Source organism: Lynx rufus, unplaced genomic scaffold, assembly GCF_022079265.1.
Source record: "Lynx rufus isolate CCGP_SWC_20201006 ecotype Redwood Valley unplaced genomic scaffold, mLynRuf1.p SCAF_5, whole genome shotgun sequence".
NCBI classification, from domain to species: domain Eukaryota; kingdom Metazoa; phylum Chordata; class Mammalia; order Carnivora; family Felidae; genus Lynx; species Lynx rufus.
This window is the reverse complement of record NW_025814867.1, coordinates 13309782-13328436: the sequence shown is the minus strand read 5'-3', so window position 1 is coordinate 13328436 and position 18655 is coordinate 13309782. Positions and strand designations below refer to the sequence as shown.

Genomic DNA, 18655 nt, shown 5'->3' with positions numbered 1-18655 from the left:
AGAGTGAAAAAGTCTTAGTTAAGATGTCATCGAGGGGCACCTGGGTGGCTCAGTCAGTTAAGTGTCTGACTCTTAATTTGGGTTCAGGTCATGATCTTGCAGTTTGTGGGTTCAAGCCCCACATCAGACTCTGTGCTGACAGTGTGGAGCCTGCTTGGGATTCTCTCTCTCCCTTTCTCTCTCTGTCCCTCCCCCACTTGCTTGTTCTCTCTCTTTCTCAAAATAAATAAATAAACTTAAATAAAAAGATGTTGTCATCAAGTGAGACAAGGTTCTGTGGTGAGTTAGCATGGGCTTACGTATCAGCTGGAACTGGGTTGAGACCCTAACTCGCATTCACAACCTTCATTCATTCACACAGTCAACATACATTTATTATATTAAATGTCTACTGGGTGCCAGGCACTGTAGAGGTTGTGAGTAATCACTTGAATAAACTGATCTATCGAGGCTTTTTATTAACATGAGCTTTTTTGAGGTTTTGAAAATTGACTTCAGACATAGACTTTTCATCGTTTTCAGCATTTTGTGCTCCTCATCCTTGCCGCAAGTTCATTGAAGAGGGTCATGGTTAAATAATGTATTACCTTACTCGTCCGATTAGCCCAAATCAGATGGCTGACTGCATACCCAATCTCCAGAAAATAAGAGACTTACAATTTTACATTTAATGGTATCGTGGTATCTGTCCTGACATATGAAGGCCAATGGCTTGAGAGCCTTTCTGGTTATTCCAGAAGTTACGAATGAAAGTGTGGCCACAAACACACCGTCCCCCTGTATGATAGAGATGCAGCACTAACAAGGGGTATTGTACTTTCACAGGGTACGGTTTTGTGGATTTTGACAGTCCTGCAGCCGCACAGAAAGCAGTAGCGTCTCTCAAGGCAAATGGCGTGCAGGCACAGATGGCCAAGGTAAGATTGGCGTTTAGATATTGTTTTCTTTTGTGATCGTCTATTTCTCCACGGCTGTGAGCTGAATCAGAACTGGAGTTTGCAATGATTTGAATTACATTTAGTTGTTAGGGAAGGCAAGGCGCCTTATAATAGGTTTGGTTTGGAAAATCCTGGCTGGTTTATTTCATTGTTTCTTTGTGTATACTTATTAATATGGTCTTTTGTTATGGTGACCTCATTAGCACGTTAAGGGCACTTGTAAAGTGCTCTGTTTTGCCTGAAAAAGGAAGCGTGTGTGTGTGTGTGTGTGTGTGTGTGTGTGTGTGTGTGTGTGTCTAGGGCTTTCATCAGTGAAGAGTTTGGGAGTAGTATAATTCTCAGCAAGTTGTCATTGGTAAACTGTGCTAAAAATTATTTACTGTTATGTTGGGGACAGCTGATGGCTGAATCATGAGATTATCTGGTCTATGCAAGGAAATGAGTTCAGTTAAAGCATACATTGTCTGGGGGGTGCCTGGGCGGCTCAGTTGGTTGAGCCTCCAATTGGCTCTGGTCATGATCTCACTGTTCCTGAGTTTGAGCCCCGCATGGGGCTATGTGCTCACAGCTCAGAGCCTGGAGCCTGCTTCAGATTGTGTCTCCCTCTCTCTCTCTGCCCTCCCCTGCTTGCATTCTGTCTTTCTCTCAAAAATAAACATTTTTTAAAAAAGCATACATTGTCTGTATTGTTAGAATTTCACTTTGACCTTTATGTATAGCTTTACTAGATAATAATTTCCTAGATATTAATAAATTTCAATACACATTCGTTGTTTTGTAAAACAGTAGTCTGGAGCTTTCTCTCTGGCATCATAATGCATGTTTATACTCAAGAAAATAAATATGATCATTTTAAATAGTTTTGAATTCTAATTGCAGTGGCGATTACAAGAATATTATACATGTATGTTAAAATGTCATAGAACTATACACGCATATCGATGTCAGTTTTCTGGTTTTGATATTTTGCCGTAATTATGTAAGATAAACTTGGAGGGAACTGGGTAAAGAGTGAATGGGATCTCCATATAATATCTTTACACTTTGATGTAAATCTATGATTATTTTCAAATAAAAAGTTTAAGAAAATTATTTATAGCATATAGATGCTTGTTATGTATTTGCTTCCAATTAATGGTCATTTTGGATTTATTCACATGCACCTAAAATTTTTAAATAATTTTTTGATTGCTGCTATTGAATTAATTTGTCTCTGGATTTTCAAAAGTCAGCTAAAAAAACCAACAGATCATGAAATTCAGACCTAATGCATTTGGGCCACATTCATGTATGGGGCCAATTCATGTAGTTACCATTAACCATCCCCATAAGACCAAGTCATCAAATTTTCGCTCCTATGATCTTGTTATGACTGCTAACATCCCCTTATAATATTTTTCAGTTTCAACCTGAGATAACCAGAGGTAGGGTATATGGTTTTCTTAGTCTTCAGATATCTTTTAGTAAGCTGATACCACTCATATCTGTTAATCTTTGGTTGTAGGTCACTTTCCACATAGATTATGTTGGTGGACTCATAGCCCTCTTACAACACATTAGTTGTTTTTCAAGGCTATATAAATTGGAATTTGAATTCTTTCTGCTGTGTAATGTATTCCTCATCAAGAGTGTGCCTGGAGCTTCCAATTTGCTCATGAACTAAGATGGATGAAATCAATATTTGTAATTAATAAGGGAAATATATACATGTCTTGGTTTAAGAAGGGTACTTGGCAAAGAGTTACGTTACCTGGCAACTTAAGCAAGGAATCTAATACCCAGGAAACAAGTGGTAAAATATAGTTGCTGGAGACAGGCAGATAGACTGAAAGGCAACTGACAAGAAAATCATTATAAAAATGCTTATGAAGAAAATGTTATTGGAGTATCTTTGATTTATTTTGTTGATGGACTAACAAGTTTTGGAAATGTTCTGGGAAAAATATATATAAATGTATGTGTAGTGTTACTTGTTGGATAAAAATCCCTATCCTCTTGCACAACAGGCAAAGAAAGTTGGCATTGATTTTATAACTACTGAAGAGCCATCATGGCTATTTTCCCTTTGTTTCTGAGCATTCTGGTACACAAGGAATCTCTGTCTCTATCTCACTCTCTCTTACACACACGTACACCAATCACTGACCTCTTACCTAAATAGGAGGCTATCAAAGGGAATATATTTTAAAGAGCTTCTAAAAAGTTATTCATTATAGCCAGCATTTTTACCCTCAGCCTGTCCCCGATGTTCACTGTACAATGTTCAATGTAAGGAGATTCCAATCAGAATGTTTAAAAACACTTATTTTATTTCTGGAGTTGCTGGAAGATTTCTCCCTTGTCAATTATGCTGTCTGTGGAGTAAATTCTTATTCCTCTATTTTTCTCTCAGACTTTGAATCTAAAGCCCAGAGCCTTAGATCCACATCTGCGTACTAGAAAACTTTCAGCAGTAAATGGCTCTGTAATTTAACTACCCAGAAGCAAATAAATAGCCTCCCTTTGACAATGAAATGGAACAAGCTTGACCACCTGTATTAGAAGATTTCTCACTGAGCTATTGGATTTCATGGCCTTTTTTTTTCCCTTTGTCCTGGTGATAACTATAATTTATTATCATATAAACCTGCAGTCCGCAGGGTGTGTGAAACTTGCACTATATTTTTTGCCATTTAAGTATCTACTGAATCGCCTCCTGCATCCTTGTTCCTATCAATATCCTACCATGCAGGTTGTGGTGCTACATTTTAAAGACTCTAGGATTTTAAAGCAAAAAGGCTACAAATAATCTAGGTTCCCAGTAGCAACCTGGAGTGTTCACAAAGCTGTCTAAGGGAATCGCTCTAGCTAACTTATTCCAGTGTGTGCATATGAAAAATTCAACTGATTTGTCAACTAAGAATCAAACAATAAATCATCCAGTAAGTGGTAATTGATTAATAATGTATAGCCATTAACACAAACTAACATTTTCTGTATACTTGCTGTTCTGTCAAAAAGAATTTTTAGGGATCAAAGAAAATGTTCCTTTGAAGAGAGCAGATTTAGAATATTCTAGTAATACATAGTGGTTGAGTGTAGGTTTGGAGAGAGATAAACTTGGCCTTGAATTTTGGCGCTGATACCACCTGAATGTGTGGCCTTGGCTAAATAATTTAAATATCTCTGAAACTCTATAATAATAATACTTAACATTATTGAACTAAGGATGCCTGTCAGAATTAATTAAAAAAATACACAAAGAATTTAGCATAGTGCTTAGATTACACTAAGAATTCAATAAATGTTAATTATTCAATGAATGTTGTTATTCATTAAATTCAAATTTGTTACTGAACCTTCTATGAATTCTAATGTTTGCTTTAAGTGGTATGTCATTATAAAACAGTTTTTTGAGAAATAAAATAAATAACATCAGCAAACATTTTTATTACCTGCTAAGTATCAGGCACTGTGCTAGGTGTTGGAGAATCAAGTTGAATAAAACTTCTTTCTTATTCTGGATTTTTAATATTTAGTCCTTCTCCTGAGATTGCTACTGGATTGCCCTAGATTAAGGATATTGGCTGTTACTGTTCTTGCCAACTTCAGTGTATTTAGAAGAAAATCATAGGCTAAGGAATGTGTCTCTGTAAGCGTAAAAAGAGCTGAGAAACAAAAACATCTAAGAATAGCTTAACCTTGTAGGTGTTTATTTTCTTATTAATAAGAAAGCCATAGATAGGCAATGAAGAGCAAATGCATTGGGGTGCCCTCAAGGATCAAGGATGTTTATTTTTGAGACAGAGAGAGAGAGAGAGAGAGAGAGAGAAATCCCAAGCAGGCTCCACATTGCCCGCATGGAGCCCAATGCAGGGCTTGAACCCATGAACCCATGAGATCATGACCTGAGCTGAAATTAGATGCTTAAGCAATTGAGCTACCCAGGCACCCCTGCATATGTTGTTTCTAAAGCCCAGATATGCTATCCATCTTAACCAGGAAAAACAAAAGAATCTGAAGCTGATGGATCATTCTGACTGATTTGGTCCTTTTAAAAGCTTTCCCAGAATCCTAACTTAGGAACTTGTGTTTACATCATAATGGCCCACACTGAGTCATATGGTTTCTCCTTAGCTGCAAAAGAGCCTAGGATTATGAATAATTTAGCTTTGTTGCCTCTAGTAGAGAAAATTAAGAATAGTTCATCTTTTTGGCTGTCCAACATCCATTACACCATTCTTCCCATTTATACATTTTGGATAGCATGCGTTCATTCCTTCCTCAAAGGAGCATACCTCAAAGCCTCATCCTCTAATCACATCTGGTGATGCCGTCATCCCCAACAGGCTCAGACACGGCTGCCTCTCCTGGCTTAGCACTCGTAAGCTTAAAAGACAGGTTATCTATCCCATCTTCCACAGCATACAACAATAGAGAAAAAATAGGATACATGAAACTAAAGGAAGACCACTGTTTGGGAACAGAGAGAATGGGTAACCAGCTGCAATTGCTGATTACTGGGGGCAGGAATAGAATTCTAGCTTTGCAGTGCAGTAAGTTCACTGGTTAGCCAGTCTTATAATCCCTGTCTGCCTTCTAGAGAGATCTTTCTTGTCCATTATTCCTCCTGGTGTCACTGAGGCCTCACTAGAGGGCTATACGGCTCTAGAAACTGAGTTTTCCTGGACATAAATTTGGAGATTCTGGAATGGCTCTACATATTGAACAGTCAACAATTATTACCAGCCAAACCTTGAGTTATCTCAAGTTTAGCAGGCCTCTTTCTTATTTTCTATCTATCAATTTCAAACTCAAGTAAACAGAGCACATCTCTTTCTAAATGAATACCCCACAGAGAAGGAGTCGCCCCTTCCTCAGGCCCCTTAAAAAAAGGTTTTATCAGGTCTGCTCTTAGCACTGCCATTCCAATTACCAAAGGTGATTCCCATCAGTGTGGGATATGTAGAATAAATCAAAGCTAAGTGATCACAAAAGAGACCAAGTGTCCAAGAGGATGTTAAGCATACCAGGGATAGTATTTAAATCCCATGTCAACTATGGCAGAGAACTAGATTGAGACCAGAGGAAAGGAATTCTCTCCTATAAATCAATGACCTTAATAGTAGTTCTCTTTAAGGAAAAAAATTAAAATTAACAAAATTTTATTCATCTGACATCAAGAGAGATAAAAATTAAAAAATCAATATAGGAAAATGATTCTATAAATTCAAATATGTATATGCATAAAATTAGTTGAAAATACATTACCCCTGTGGTTATTACATAACCCTAACAGTTATATTCTAATAGGAGAATTTTAGTTAATGGAAGAAGGCCTACTTTATAGAATATTCTAGAAAAAAAAATTTTAAGTTTGACTGCTAGCCTCATGATGTGGCTTGTTATCAACCAAAGCTACTCTTATGAAAGCACAGGCACATGCCAGACTCCTGTCATCAAAGGCCCTGTTAAGAGCCTCTGCTTTTACCATCTCTAGGTATATGAGAGTAAGCAGGTTATTTGATGTCCATGGGTCCCTACAGTGGGGTCAGGCCTACACATAATTCAGCCAAACAAGGAAGCTTCTCAAAACTTCTTATGTGGGAAGGAGAGAGTAATTGTTTAAAGGCAAGTTCAGTAGCCAATAGGGTTGATGTTGCTTCCTGAGACCGTGTGGGAAAGTCAATCATTACATTACATAATGATGGGCAAGTGCTGTCTGGGGATGCTAGCATCCCAAGAATAATGTCCAGGCATTTTTGTTTTGTTTGTTTTTTCAACCAAATCAGGGGATCAGAGAAGCCTATATACTAGCATTTGTCCATATCCCAAAACGTTTCTCGGGGTGATAAGGGATATAGCCTATAATTTAGGTAGAAATGTCTTTAATTCTCTTAGTTTTTCAGTGCATTTATGTTGAACACCTACTATGTACCAAGGCTGTTCTACATACTAAAGGTATAGCATTGAACCAACATTTTAAAAGATCACATTCTTCTGGTAGAAGGCAGAAAATAAACAAAGAGCTACAATAGATTAGAAAGAAGTGGTTCTATGACCATCAAAAGAGGTTAAGGATACTAAATATATAGGAGATGAGGATGGTGGTTGAAGGTTGGGTCGAGACGCATTTTGAGTAGAGTGGTCAGGGAAAATCTCTCTGATCAGGTGGTATCTGAAGAGAGATCAAAAAGAAAGGAAGAGAGCAAATTATAGTATAATCTCATAACAAGAGATTTTTATGAAAAAATTTTCTATAGTAATTCAAAATAAAGCAGATTTTTCAGCGAGCTGGCATGTTTGGGCTTTGTTATCTCTATCCCACATTTCTTAATAATGGAAGAGTCGGATATATCACCATTACTTCCTCCTTTATTTGTTTTGTGGGAGTCTCTGGTTTCAATCTATAATAATGGTGCATTTCTCAGAAGTTATTTTCCATGAGAACCAAATTCTAATTGAGTCTGTACATATTTCCTTCCAATACTTCGTCACATCCTGTGGTTCTGTTGTGCTGGTGGATATAAAGATATGACAAGATACCCTACACCACTGTTATGAAATGTTCTTTAAATAACTGTAATTCCAAAGAATGGCAGCCCAATGTTGGTTTTAACACAGTTCATTACTCTTGGATGACTGATGCCATGTAACGAAAACCTTGCTCTGTGTCATTTCCTAAAATGAATCTTTGTGTCACATGCTCTTGTGAAAGACATTTCCAACAGAAGAACATCTGTCACAAACACGGAGTATTATTTTCCTCATGATGGAGATTTTTCAACTTGTCAGTAAAAGAAATACTAGCGGTTGGTCTTTTACATGGCTGTAAAATATTTGTGAGCGTCTGCTTTGTTGGCTATGACGACTTGGCTCCTTTTTTTTTTTTTTAATCCTAATGCTGAATGCAGAGATACAAAACCCAATATTGAAATTGTCAGGGTTGATCTTAATCCTATTTGTTAATTAGTTAAAGTTTTTGAGGTAGAATCCTCTGCAATTAAATATTTGTATTAGCTTCTACAAAACGATTTACATAATCAGGTGGTGGGTGCTACCCAGTGCTTCTGCGAGGACTCCACTGTATTTTCTTTGGTGAAACGGTGGGTTTGTGCTCTAATAGAATTTCCTTCTTTCCTAGCGTTTGACAAAAACAAAAATCAATGAAAAAATTTACCTTAATTTGGGTTGTAAATCGAGGTCTGTACCAGGCGTCCAGATACGATTTTACTGCAGGGTATCTGTGGACTACAAGTTCTCCTCAATTTGAAAGAATATCAGCTCTTGTCCTACCTCTGAACAGAGTGTATCCACAGGCTGATCACAATGCATGGCTCATTTCTTGATATACTGTTTAGAAGTAATAACGAACAATCTCCTTTCATGGCTTTAGTCATTTGTTCTTAAATTTGGATGGAAAAGATCTTGTCTCTGGTCAGCATTGGTGTGGATTGAAGGGACCTAATTAAAAGCATCACCTTGTCCCCATGTAGATTCTGATCCCATTGAAAAAAATAAATGAACCTCAAAATTAAAAAAAACAAACAACTATTGATTCAATTACTGGAAGGACTGTATTAGGAAACTGTGGCTTAGGTATATGAGAAAAATGAGTCTTCAAATAGTGAATGCCAAAATTAGATGTATCCCATCTAGTTACAGCAGGTGCTGGAGAAGTATGGGCTTCCCTGCAAAGGGATAAAGGTGGGTTATGGCAGTAGACCTAGAAGAATATAGTGAATGTGTTGTCTGTTGGATCATGAGAATGGAGGGAGAAGATGAGTCACCCTTGCTGAGTTCTTGCTCTTGAACTCACCATTCAGGTAAATCATTGCTCCTCCCATCTGGGAGTATTAAGTAAGTGAACAAGTAAGAAAAAGGCCAGGAGTGTTACACCATTCTCCTACCACATGAAAATACCTTGAGAAGGGATGGAAGCTTCCCTGGCTAGCTGACTCTAATTGCTTTCTCTATCTTATTTTGTAGCGTACCTTAAGGAAAATTACTGCATGAATTTGAATGTTAGAAATACATGTTATATATTTATTCTTAGTGGTTTAACATCCTAGCGTGGAGAAACCCCCTCAGTACTGACAGACGTGACCTACCTTGTTTCTGCATTTACCACTGGCGTGCTGTGGGACTGTCTGCAAGGCCTTTAACTGTGTCTATTCTAAAAGAGGCAAGGAAACAGACAACACGTATGGGGTAAAGGAAACTGCATTTCTTTCCTTTTCTTTGAAGCATAGTTGATATGCAATGTTAAACCAGCTTCAGGTGTACAATATAGTGACTGGACAACTCTTTATATCATGCTGTGCTCACCACACATGTAGCTACCATCTGTCACCATACAGCACTGTTATAATACCGTTGATATAATCATATTCTCCACACCAAACCTTTCCTGTGTATGAACTATTCATTCCATAACTAGAAGCCTGTACCTCCCACTCCCCTTCATCCATTTTGCCCAACCCTCCAGCCCTAATCCCCTCTGTCAACCACCGGTTTGTTCTCTGTATTTATGGGTCTGCTTTTTTGGTTTGTGTTGTTTCTGATTTTACATATAAGTGAAATCATATGGTATTTGTCTTTCTCTGTCTCACTTATTTCACTTAGAGTAATACCCTCTACCTGCTGCTAGTAAATAAGATAAGTGTTTTTATACTTACTGTACTATTTAATCCTTACTAGGATCCTGTGAAGTAGATATTATTATCTCCATTTTACAGATGAAGAAACAAGGGATGACCCAAGTTCACAATGGTAGTCAATGGTGATGCTAGATTTGAACCCAAACCTGTTGGGTTCCAAAGATTTGTTCTATCAAAGAAAATTGTAAAGCTGCTAATGTTTCTCTCTAGTCTAGTGGTGCTTGGCTATTCGATTTCTTTTTATCCCCCAGCTTTATTGAGATATAAGTGACATGAAGCCCTGTGTCAGTTTAAGGTGTAAAATGTTATGGCTTCATCCGTTCATATATTGCAAAATGATTATCACAGTAGGATTAGTTAACACCACTATAACCTCACATAATTACCATTTCTTTTTTGTGGTGAAGACATTTGAGATCTACCTTCTGAGAGACTTCCAAGGATGTCATGCAGTATTACTAACTAGAATCACCAGGCCCTGTGTTAGATTCCCAGAACTTACTTATCTTATAGCTGGTATTCTGTATCTTTTGACCAACATTTGGAGGCATTTCCCCCAACCTCCAGTCTTTGGCAACCATTATGCTGTGTTTCTGTGAATTCAGCTTTTTAAGATTCCACATATAAATGATATCGTATTGTGTTTGTCTTTCTTCATCTGAACTTATTTTACTTAGCAAAATGCACTCAAGTTCTATACTTGTCACAAATGGCAGGATTTCCTTTCTCCTCACAGCAGAATAATATTCCATTTTATATATACACCATATCTTTTTGTCCATTCATTCATACATGGACACATAGGTTGTTTTTATACCTTTGCTATTGTACATGCTGCAATTGACATGGAAGGGAAGCTATCTCTTGTCATCCTGCCTTCATTAGCTTTGAATATATACCCAGAAGTGGGATTGCAGGATCATATATGGTAGTTCTATTGTTTTACTATTTTGAAGAAACTCTATACTATTTTAAGTAGTGGCTGCACCAATTTACAGTCCCACCAACAGTGCCCAAGGGTTTTCTCCACATCCTTGCCAACACTTATTATTTGTCTGTTTGATGATAGCTGTTTTAACATGTGAGGCATGTTAACGTTTGTGAGGCAATATTTCATGAGGTTTCGATTTGCATTTTCCAGATGATTAGTGATGTCAAGCATCTTTTCATGGACCTACTGGCCATTTTAACGTTCTCTTTGGAAAAACATGTTTATTCAGTTCTTCTGTCCATTTTTTAAATAAAGTGTTTTTTTTTTTCTTTTACTGTTGAGTTACATGAGGTGCTTATATATTTTGGATATTAACCCCTTATTGTAAAGAGGGCTTTTACAACCCATATATCCATTTTTGAGTCTTATGGTTTCTGGATTTATGTTTAAGTCTTTAATCCATTTCAAGTGAATTTTTATGAGTGGCGTAATATAGGTATCCAATTTCATTCTTCTGCGTGTGAGTATCCAATATTCCCAACACTATTTATTGAAGAGAAGGTACTTTCTCCAATGAGCATTCTTGGATCCTTGTCAAAGATTATCAGACTGTAAATGCTAGTGTTTATTTGTGGGCTCTAGAATTTATTTCACTGGTGTATGTGTTTATTTTGATGTGAGTACTATACTGTCTGATAACCATAGCTTTGTAATATAGTTAAAGTCGGAAAGTATGATTCCTCCAGATTTGTGTTTCTTTCTCAAGATTATTTTGACTATTCAGTGTCTTCTGTGGTTCCATATGATTATTGGATTTTTTTCTATTTTTGTGAAAAATACCATTGGAATTTTGATGGGGATTGCATCGAATTTATTGATGGCTTTGGGTAGGATGGATATTTTAACATTAATTATTTCGGTTTGTAAGCATGGGATGGTTTTTCATTTATTTGTGTCTTCAGTTTGTTTCATCAAAGTTGTAGCTCTCAGTGTCCACAGATCTTTCATTTTGGGGGTTAAATTTATTACTAATTTATTATTTAAATTTAAATTATTTAAATTTATTACTAATTATTGTATTCCTTTTGATGCTACTCTGAATGGGATTGTTTCCCTTACTTATTTTTCAGAAAATTCATTGTTAGTGCATAGAAAAGCCAATTTCTGTATGTGGATTTTGTATCCTACTTACTTTACTGAAATTGTTTTAGTTTGAAAGCTTTTCAGTGGAATCCTTAGGATTTTCTATACATAGGATCATGTCATCTGTAAACAGAGACAGATTTACTTATTTTTTTTCCAGTTTAGATGCCTTTTATTTCATTTTCTTGCCTAATTACTGACTAGAAATTCCAGTATTTATGTTGAATAAAACTTGTGAGAATTGGCATCCTTGTCTTGTTCCTGATATTAGAGGAAAAGTCCTCAGCATTTCACCATTAAATATGATGTTAACTGTGAACTTATCATTTATTTATGGCCTTTATTATGTTGAGGAATATTCCTTCTATACCCATGTTGTTTAGAGTTTATATTATAAAAGAATATTGTTTTGTCAAATGCTTTCTCTGCAACTGTTGAAATGATGGTGTGAATTTTTCATTCCATTATTGTGGTGTATTACATTTACGATTCTTACATACCAAAGATAAATCCCCCTTGATTATGGTGTATGATTCTTTTAATGTGCTGTTCAGTTTGGTTTGCTAGCATTTTATTGAGAATTTTTACATCCGTATGTATCGGGGTTATTGACCTATAGTTTTCTTTCTCTTACATAATTCATACTGGGTTTGGTATCAGAGTAATGCTGCCTTAGTAAAGAGTTTGGGGGTGTTCCTGTCTCTTTAAATTTTTGGAAGAGTTGAGAAGGTTAGGCTGTAATTCTTTAAGTGTTTGATAGAATTCACCAGGGGAACCATATGGCCCTGGGCTTTTCTGTGTTGGGACAGTTTTGATTACTGATTCAGTTTCCTTACTTGTTACTGGTCTGTTCATACTTTCTTTTTTCTTTTTCTTTCTCTTTTCTTTCTTTCTTTCTTTCTTTCTTTCTTTCTTTCTTTCTTTCTTTCTTTTTTTTTTTTCAGTCTTGGCAGATTGGTTGTTTCTAGGAATTTATCCACTTATTCTAGGTTACCCAGTTTGTTGGCATATAGTTGTTCACAGTAGTATCTTATGTTTTTTTGTGTTTCTGTGGTATCAAGTGTGATGTGCCCTCTTTCATTTCTTATTTTATTTATTGGGTCTCTTTTTTTCATAGATAAAGGTTTGTCAATCTTGTTTATATATTTCTTAAAACGCTAGCTCCTAGTACTGTTGATATTTTTTGTTGCTTTTCTGGTCTCTGTTTCATCTATATGCCTTGGTTTTTGTTGTTGCTGTTGTTTTTTTCTTTTCTTGTATTGACTCAGGTTTATTTTGTTGTTATTGTTCTAGTTTCCTGAGGTGTAAAGTTAGGTTGTTTATTTGAGATTTTTCTTTTTTCTTAATGTAGGCATTTATATAAACTTCTTAGAACTGTTTTTGCTTCATCCAATAGGTTTTGGTATGTTGTATCTCCTTTTTTTGTTGCAAGATATGTGTGTGGATATTTTAACATTAATTATTTCTGTTTATAAGCATGATATTTTTTCATTTATTTGTGTTTTTTTTCAATTTCTTTCATCAGAATTGTGTGTGTGTGTATGGTTTTATATATATACATATATATGTATATATATGGCTATATATATATGGTTATATATATGCATTTTTATATATGGTTATACGTATATATATACGATTATATATATGGTTATATATATACATTTATAGAGAGAGAAAGAAAGAGGGAGGGAGGGAGAGAGAGAGATGTAGATAGATAGATAGATAGATATGTTTTATTTCCTTTTTGATTTCTCTTTTGACCTATTGATAGTTCAGGAGTATGTTGTTTAATCTCCACACATTTGTGAATTTTCCAGTTTTTCTCCTGTTATTGATTTTTATTTTCATAACATTATGGTTGGAAAAGATACTTAGTATTATTTCAACCTTTTTAAATTTTCTTAGGTGTATTTTGTAACCTGTCATATGATCTATCCTGGAGAATGTTCTGTATGTTCTTAAGAATGATATGTATATTGCTGCTATTGTGTAGAGTATTCTGTATATGTCTGTTAGGTCCTTTGGATCTAAGGTATATTTTAAATCAGAAGTTTCGTTATTGATTATCTGTCCAGATGATCTATCCGGTGTTGAAAGTAGAATAACGAAGTTCCCTACTATTATTGTATTGTTGTATCTACTTGATGAACTGATGCCTTTATCATTATACAATGACCTTGTCTCAATTAACAGTTTCTCTTGTTGCCATTTTTAATTTAAAGTTTATTTTGTCTGATGTAAGTATAGATGTCCCTGCTCACCTTTTATTTCCATTTGCATTGAATATCTTTTTCATCACTTCACTTTCAGCTTATGTGTGTTCTTAAAACTGAAGTGAATCTCTTATAGTCAGCTTATAGCTGGCTCTCGATTTTAATCCATTCCGCCATGTTATGCCTTTTGATTGGAAAATTTGACCCATTTACATTTAAAATAATTATTGATAACATATGGACATAACTAATATCATCTTCATTGTTTTCTGGCTGTTGTATACTTCCCATATTCCTTTCTTCCTCTCTTGCTGCCTTTCCTTGATGATTATCTGCAGTGGTACACTTTGATTATCTTCTCTTTATCTTTTGTGTTTGTACTTTGTTTTGTAGTTACCATGAAGCTTACATAAAACATCTCATAGATATGATAGTCTATTTTACACTGATAACAACTTAATTTTGATTGCATATAAACAATCGTTTATTTCTCTCCTTTTATACTTTTGGTGTCACAATTTACCTCTTTTGATACTGTGTATTCACTAAAAAATTATTATATTTATATTTATATTACAATTATTTTTAATTATTGTGTTTTTTAACCTTTAAAGAGTTAAGTGGTTAACACACCACCATATTACAATATTAAAGTATTCTGAATTTGATGGTATACTTAAGTTTACCAGTGTCTTGTCTACCATATTTCACTTACCAGTGAAAGTAACATGCTTTCATGTTGCTAATTAGTGTTCTTTCATTTCAGGTTGAATAACTCCTTTTAGCATTTCTTAATGCACGTCTAATGGCGGTGAACTACCTCAAGCTTATGTTGTCTGGGAAAGTTTTAATCTCTCATTTCTGAAAGAAAATTTTATCAGAAAAAAAAATATTCTTGGTTGGCTTTTTTTTTCTGCCCTTCACTTTAAATATATCATCTCACTTTCTCCTGGCCTGTAAGGTTTAAGCTAAGACATCCACTGATAATCTCATGGAGGATCCCTTATAAGTTACAAGCTTTTGTTTCTACCTGCTTTTAAGTTTCTCATTGTCTCTGATTTTAGACAGTTTCATTATAATATGTCTTAGAGAAGATCACTTTAAATTACATTTGTTTGGGGCCAAGAGCTTCCTGAACTTGTATCCAAATCTCTCCTCAAATCTGGGAAGACCTCAGTCATTATTTAAATAAGCTCTCTGCCCCTTTCTCCCTCTCTTCTCCTTCTGGAACTCCAATAATTTGCATATTGTTTCTTTGATGGTCTTCTATTGTTCATAAATGCTCCCTCACTTTTTTTAAAAATTCATTATTATTATTTTTCAATGTTTTTCTCTTTCAACTGGATAATCTCAAAGTCTTGTCTTCTACTTTATATATTCTTTCTTCTACTTGATCCATTCTGCTCTTGGTATTCTCTATTGAATTTTTCACTTCATTCACTGTTTTCTATATCTCCAGAATTTCTGTGTCGTTTGTGTTTAATGATTTATATCTCTTTGTAAACTTCTCATTTTGTTCAGTTATTGTTTTCCTGATTTTGTTGAGTTGTCTTTTTGTGTGTGTTTGTTTTGTTTTTTGTCTTTATGTGTGTTTTTTTAATGTTTTATTTATTTGTGAGAGAGACAGCGTGAGTGGGGGAGAGGAAGAGGGAGGGGGACAGAGGATCCAAAGCAGGTTCTGTGTTGACAGCCATGAGCTTGATGTGGGGCTTGAACTCATGAACTGTGAGGTCATGACCTGAGCTGAAGTCAGAGCTCAGCTGACTGAACCATACAGGTGCCCCATCATTTTGTGTTTGTAGCTCATTGAGCTTCTCTAAAACAGCTATTTTGAATTCTTTATCAGGTAAATTGCAGATCTTCATATCTTTAGGGTTAGATCTTGGAAGACTATTGTAATCCTTTGGTGGTGTCATGTTTCCTTGATTTTTATGTTCCTTGAATTTGGATTGGCAATCATCTCCTCTAGTCTTTACTGACTCACCTGAGGAAATACCTTTTATTAGCCCTGCTAGGCATTCTGAGGCTTCCTTAGACTTTCTCTGAATATGCCTGCTCCATGCTTCTTGCTCCCTCTTGTGGCAGAATTCTTAAGCTTGTATGCCTTTTCTGGAAAGTACAACACACTAACCTAGGTGCTGACGGACTCCTTTTTGGTTTCTCAAGAGTGTAGGTGAAACCCAAGTTTGTGGTGTCTTCTTGGCCCACAGATTTGGGTTTGGCTTTCTCTGTGTGCTCAGTAGCTATCTACCCAAACTCACTCTCACCACCATCAGGAACACACAGAGGGTGTGTGTGTGTGTGTGCGTGTGTGTGTGTGTGTGTTAGAGTTCCTGATTTATATTGTAGGAACTTAATACATCATTGTTGAATGAATGAATAATCAGTATAGGTTATTGTAACAATTCACTTCTGATAAACTGTTGTGATTGCAAACTAACTTTTGCTAAGGGATATTTCTTTAACTGAGTACTAACCAATTATCTGGGAGAATGTAATCCCTGAGCCCACCAAAAATGGCTGAAGGTAATCATTCCAACTACTGATGGGGAATGGTGGTGCTGGTGGCACTGGTAATGGGACAAGATGGACATCTTTGTTTCTTGAGAAAACATACATCAGGGATTGGAAAATTAAAATCAGTAACTCCTACATTGTAGAAGCCTTAAATGAAGTGGGTATACATTGCATATGTGTATATACATCCATATATATCCACTAAGCATATATCTTTTTAAAAGATGATTACTTATCACAAGTAGCTATGATTTTTCCATGCAGTTACTCAATAAATACAAAAAATGTTTTACAGCTCCATGGCATGTCTGTCTTTTGTTTAAAAACGGAGCCTAAAGCTAAACAGTAACGTAATTGAATGATAGGTCTTTGTGATCTCTGGCTTTCTGTGCATCCTGTATTTATTACATTATGATTTGTATCACTTAGACATTTATGGGAACTATTCACAAATGCATTTCACTGGAAGAAAAAATGGAAATTTGAGTGCTATGAATGAGTTAGGCATCATGTTCAGCTTGATGGTCCTTTCCACCTGCAGGACACACATTTTACCCACTATTTGAATTATTCAACCACACCATGGCATTCAGAGTCCCTTGGCCAGAACAGTGGGAGTTGACATTCCAACCTATGCAAGCAAAGTTATCTACTCCTTTTCCATGTTAAGAGGTATTCCAAAGAAAAAGAATATTCAACTTCAGAAAAATGATCAAATTCAAAATAAATGTAGACTTCCTTTTCCTATTGAAATTGTTTTTTTTAACATCTCTGGAAAAATGACTTAAACAATTTTGCACATTTCAATAAAGGAGATAAACTTGGATGAAGCTATGCTAAGATTCATTTTCTTATATTAATAACATTTAGCCTTTTTTCTTGCACTGATGAAAGATTTTAAACTTTTATGATCTATGTGGAAATTATATTCATATGTCAAACATAAACTGTCTTTCCTGGTGTTCACATTTAAGGTAACTAAAGAGAACTCCTTGATAAGTCCAGTGCAAAGTAAAATTTAGATTAAGATATTTTCTTTCTTTAAAAAAATTTTAATGTTTATTTATTTTGAGAGAGAAAGCAAACATGGGAGGAGAAGAGAGAGAGAAGGAAAGAGAGAATCCCCAGCAGGCTCTGTGCTGTCAGCGTAGAGCCCAATGTGGGGCTTGATCTCACACGTCATGAGATCACGACCTGAGCTGATATCAAGAGTCAGATGCTTAACCAACTGAGCAACGCAGGAACCTCTAGACTAAGATATTTTATAATTCAAAGGTAAATTGCTGGTAAAGTGATAGACATCACTGAAATCCTTATCACTCAAAAATTAATTTGCATGCTGCTAGGAATACAGCCACTCATGTATCCTTAGGGATCTGGCTTCAGAAGCAGCCCTAATCAGAAATGTAGGAAATATCACCCCTTTTTAAGGATACAATATCAAATAAAGTAAGAGTTTATTCTGTTAGGGAAGACTTTGGATTGGATACGGCACACAAAAATCTCTACGTATTCTAAACTCCCAGGAAATAAACTACTGATTTACGAAAGTATGATTTCCTGATTCCAACCCCCCAGATAACTTTGAGTGGCTCAAGACTGCAGTGCAGAAAGTTACTGCAGAGGTGGTAGAAACAGCAAGAGGCCTAGAATTAGAAGTGGAGCCTGAAGATGGGACTGAATGGCTGCAATCTCATTCACAAAACTTGAATGGATGAGTTGTTTTTTATGGATGAACAAAGACGGTGGTTTCTTGAAATGGCAACAAAGGATTTGGAATATCACATAAATTTAATTGATAAGGCAGGGGCAGGATTTGAGAGGATTGCTTCCAATTTTGAAAGACATTCTAGTATGGGTGCAATGCAATCAAACAGCATCACATACTACAGAGAAATTATTCATGAAAGCAAGAGTAAATTGATGCGGCAAACTTTATTTTTTAAGAAAGTTCAGCAACCGCCATCCGGATCAGCCAGCAGCCATCAACATGGAGGCAAGTCCCTTCCCTGGCCAAAAGCCTCGCTGGAAGCTCAGATGATGGTTAGCATTTTTTAGTAATAATTTTTAATTAAGGTGTGTACATTGCTTTTGTTTTTAGGCTAATGCTATTGTACACTTAATAGACTACAGAATAGTGTGAATTTAACTTTTACATACTCTGGGAAATCAAAAAAATTCAGTTGACTTGCTTGTTTTCAGTATTCACTTTGCTGAAGTGGTCTGGAACCAAACGTGTAATATCTGAGCTGTTCATGGGTTTGTGATCAG

General features: G+C 35.7%; 1 protein-coding gene across 5 annotated transcripts in view; it reads left to right on the top strand.

The window, feature by feature from the left end:
- RBMS3 (RNA binding motif single stranded interacting protein 3) overlaps window positions 1-18655 on the top strand; it is a 695735-nt gene that overhangs the window by 286238 nt on the left and 390842 nt on the right. For all 5 annotated transcript variants that reach the window (XM_047100003.1, XM_047100000.1, XM_047100002.1 and 2 more), the window contains exon 4: window positions 826-917. In XM_047100003.1, coding sequence (XP_046955959.1) covers window positions 826-917 — 92 coding nt within the window. The remainder of the gene's footprint in view (window positions 1-825; window positions 918-18655) is intronic.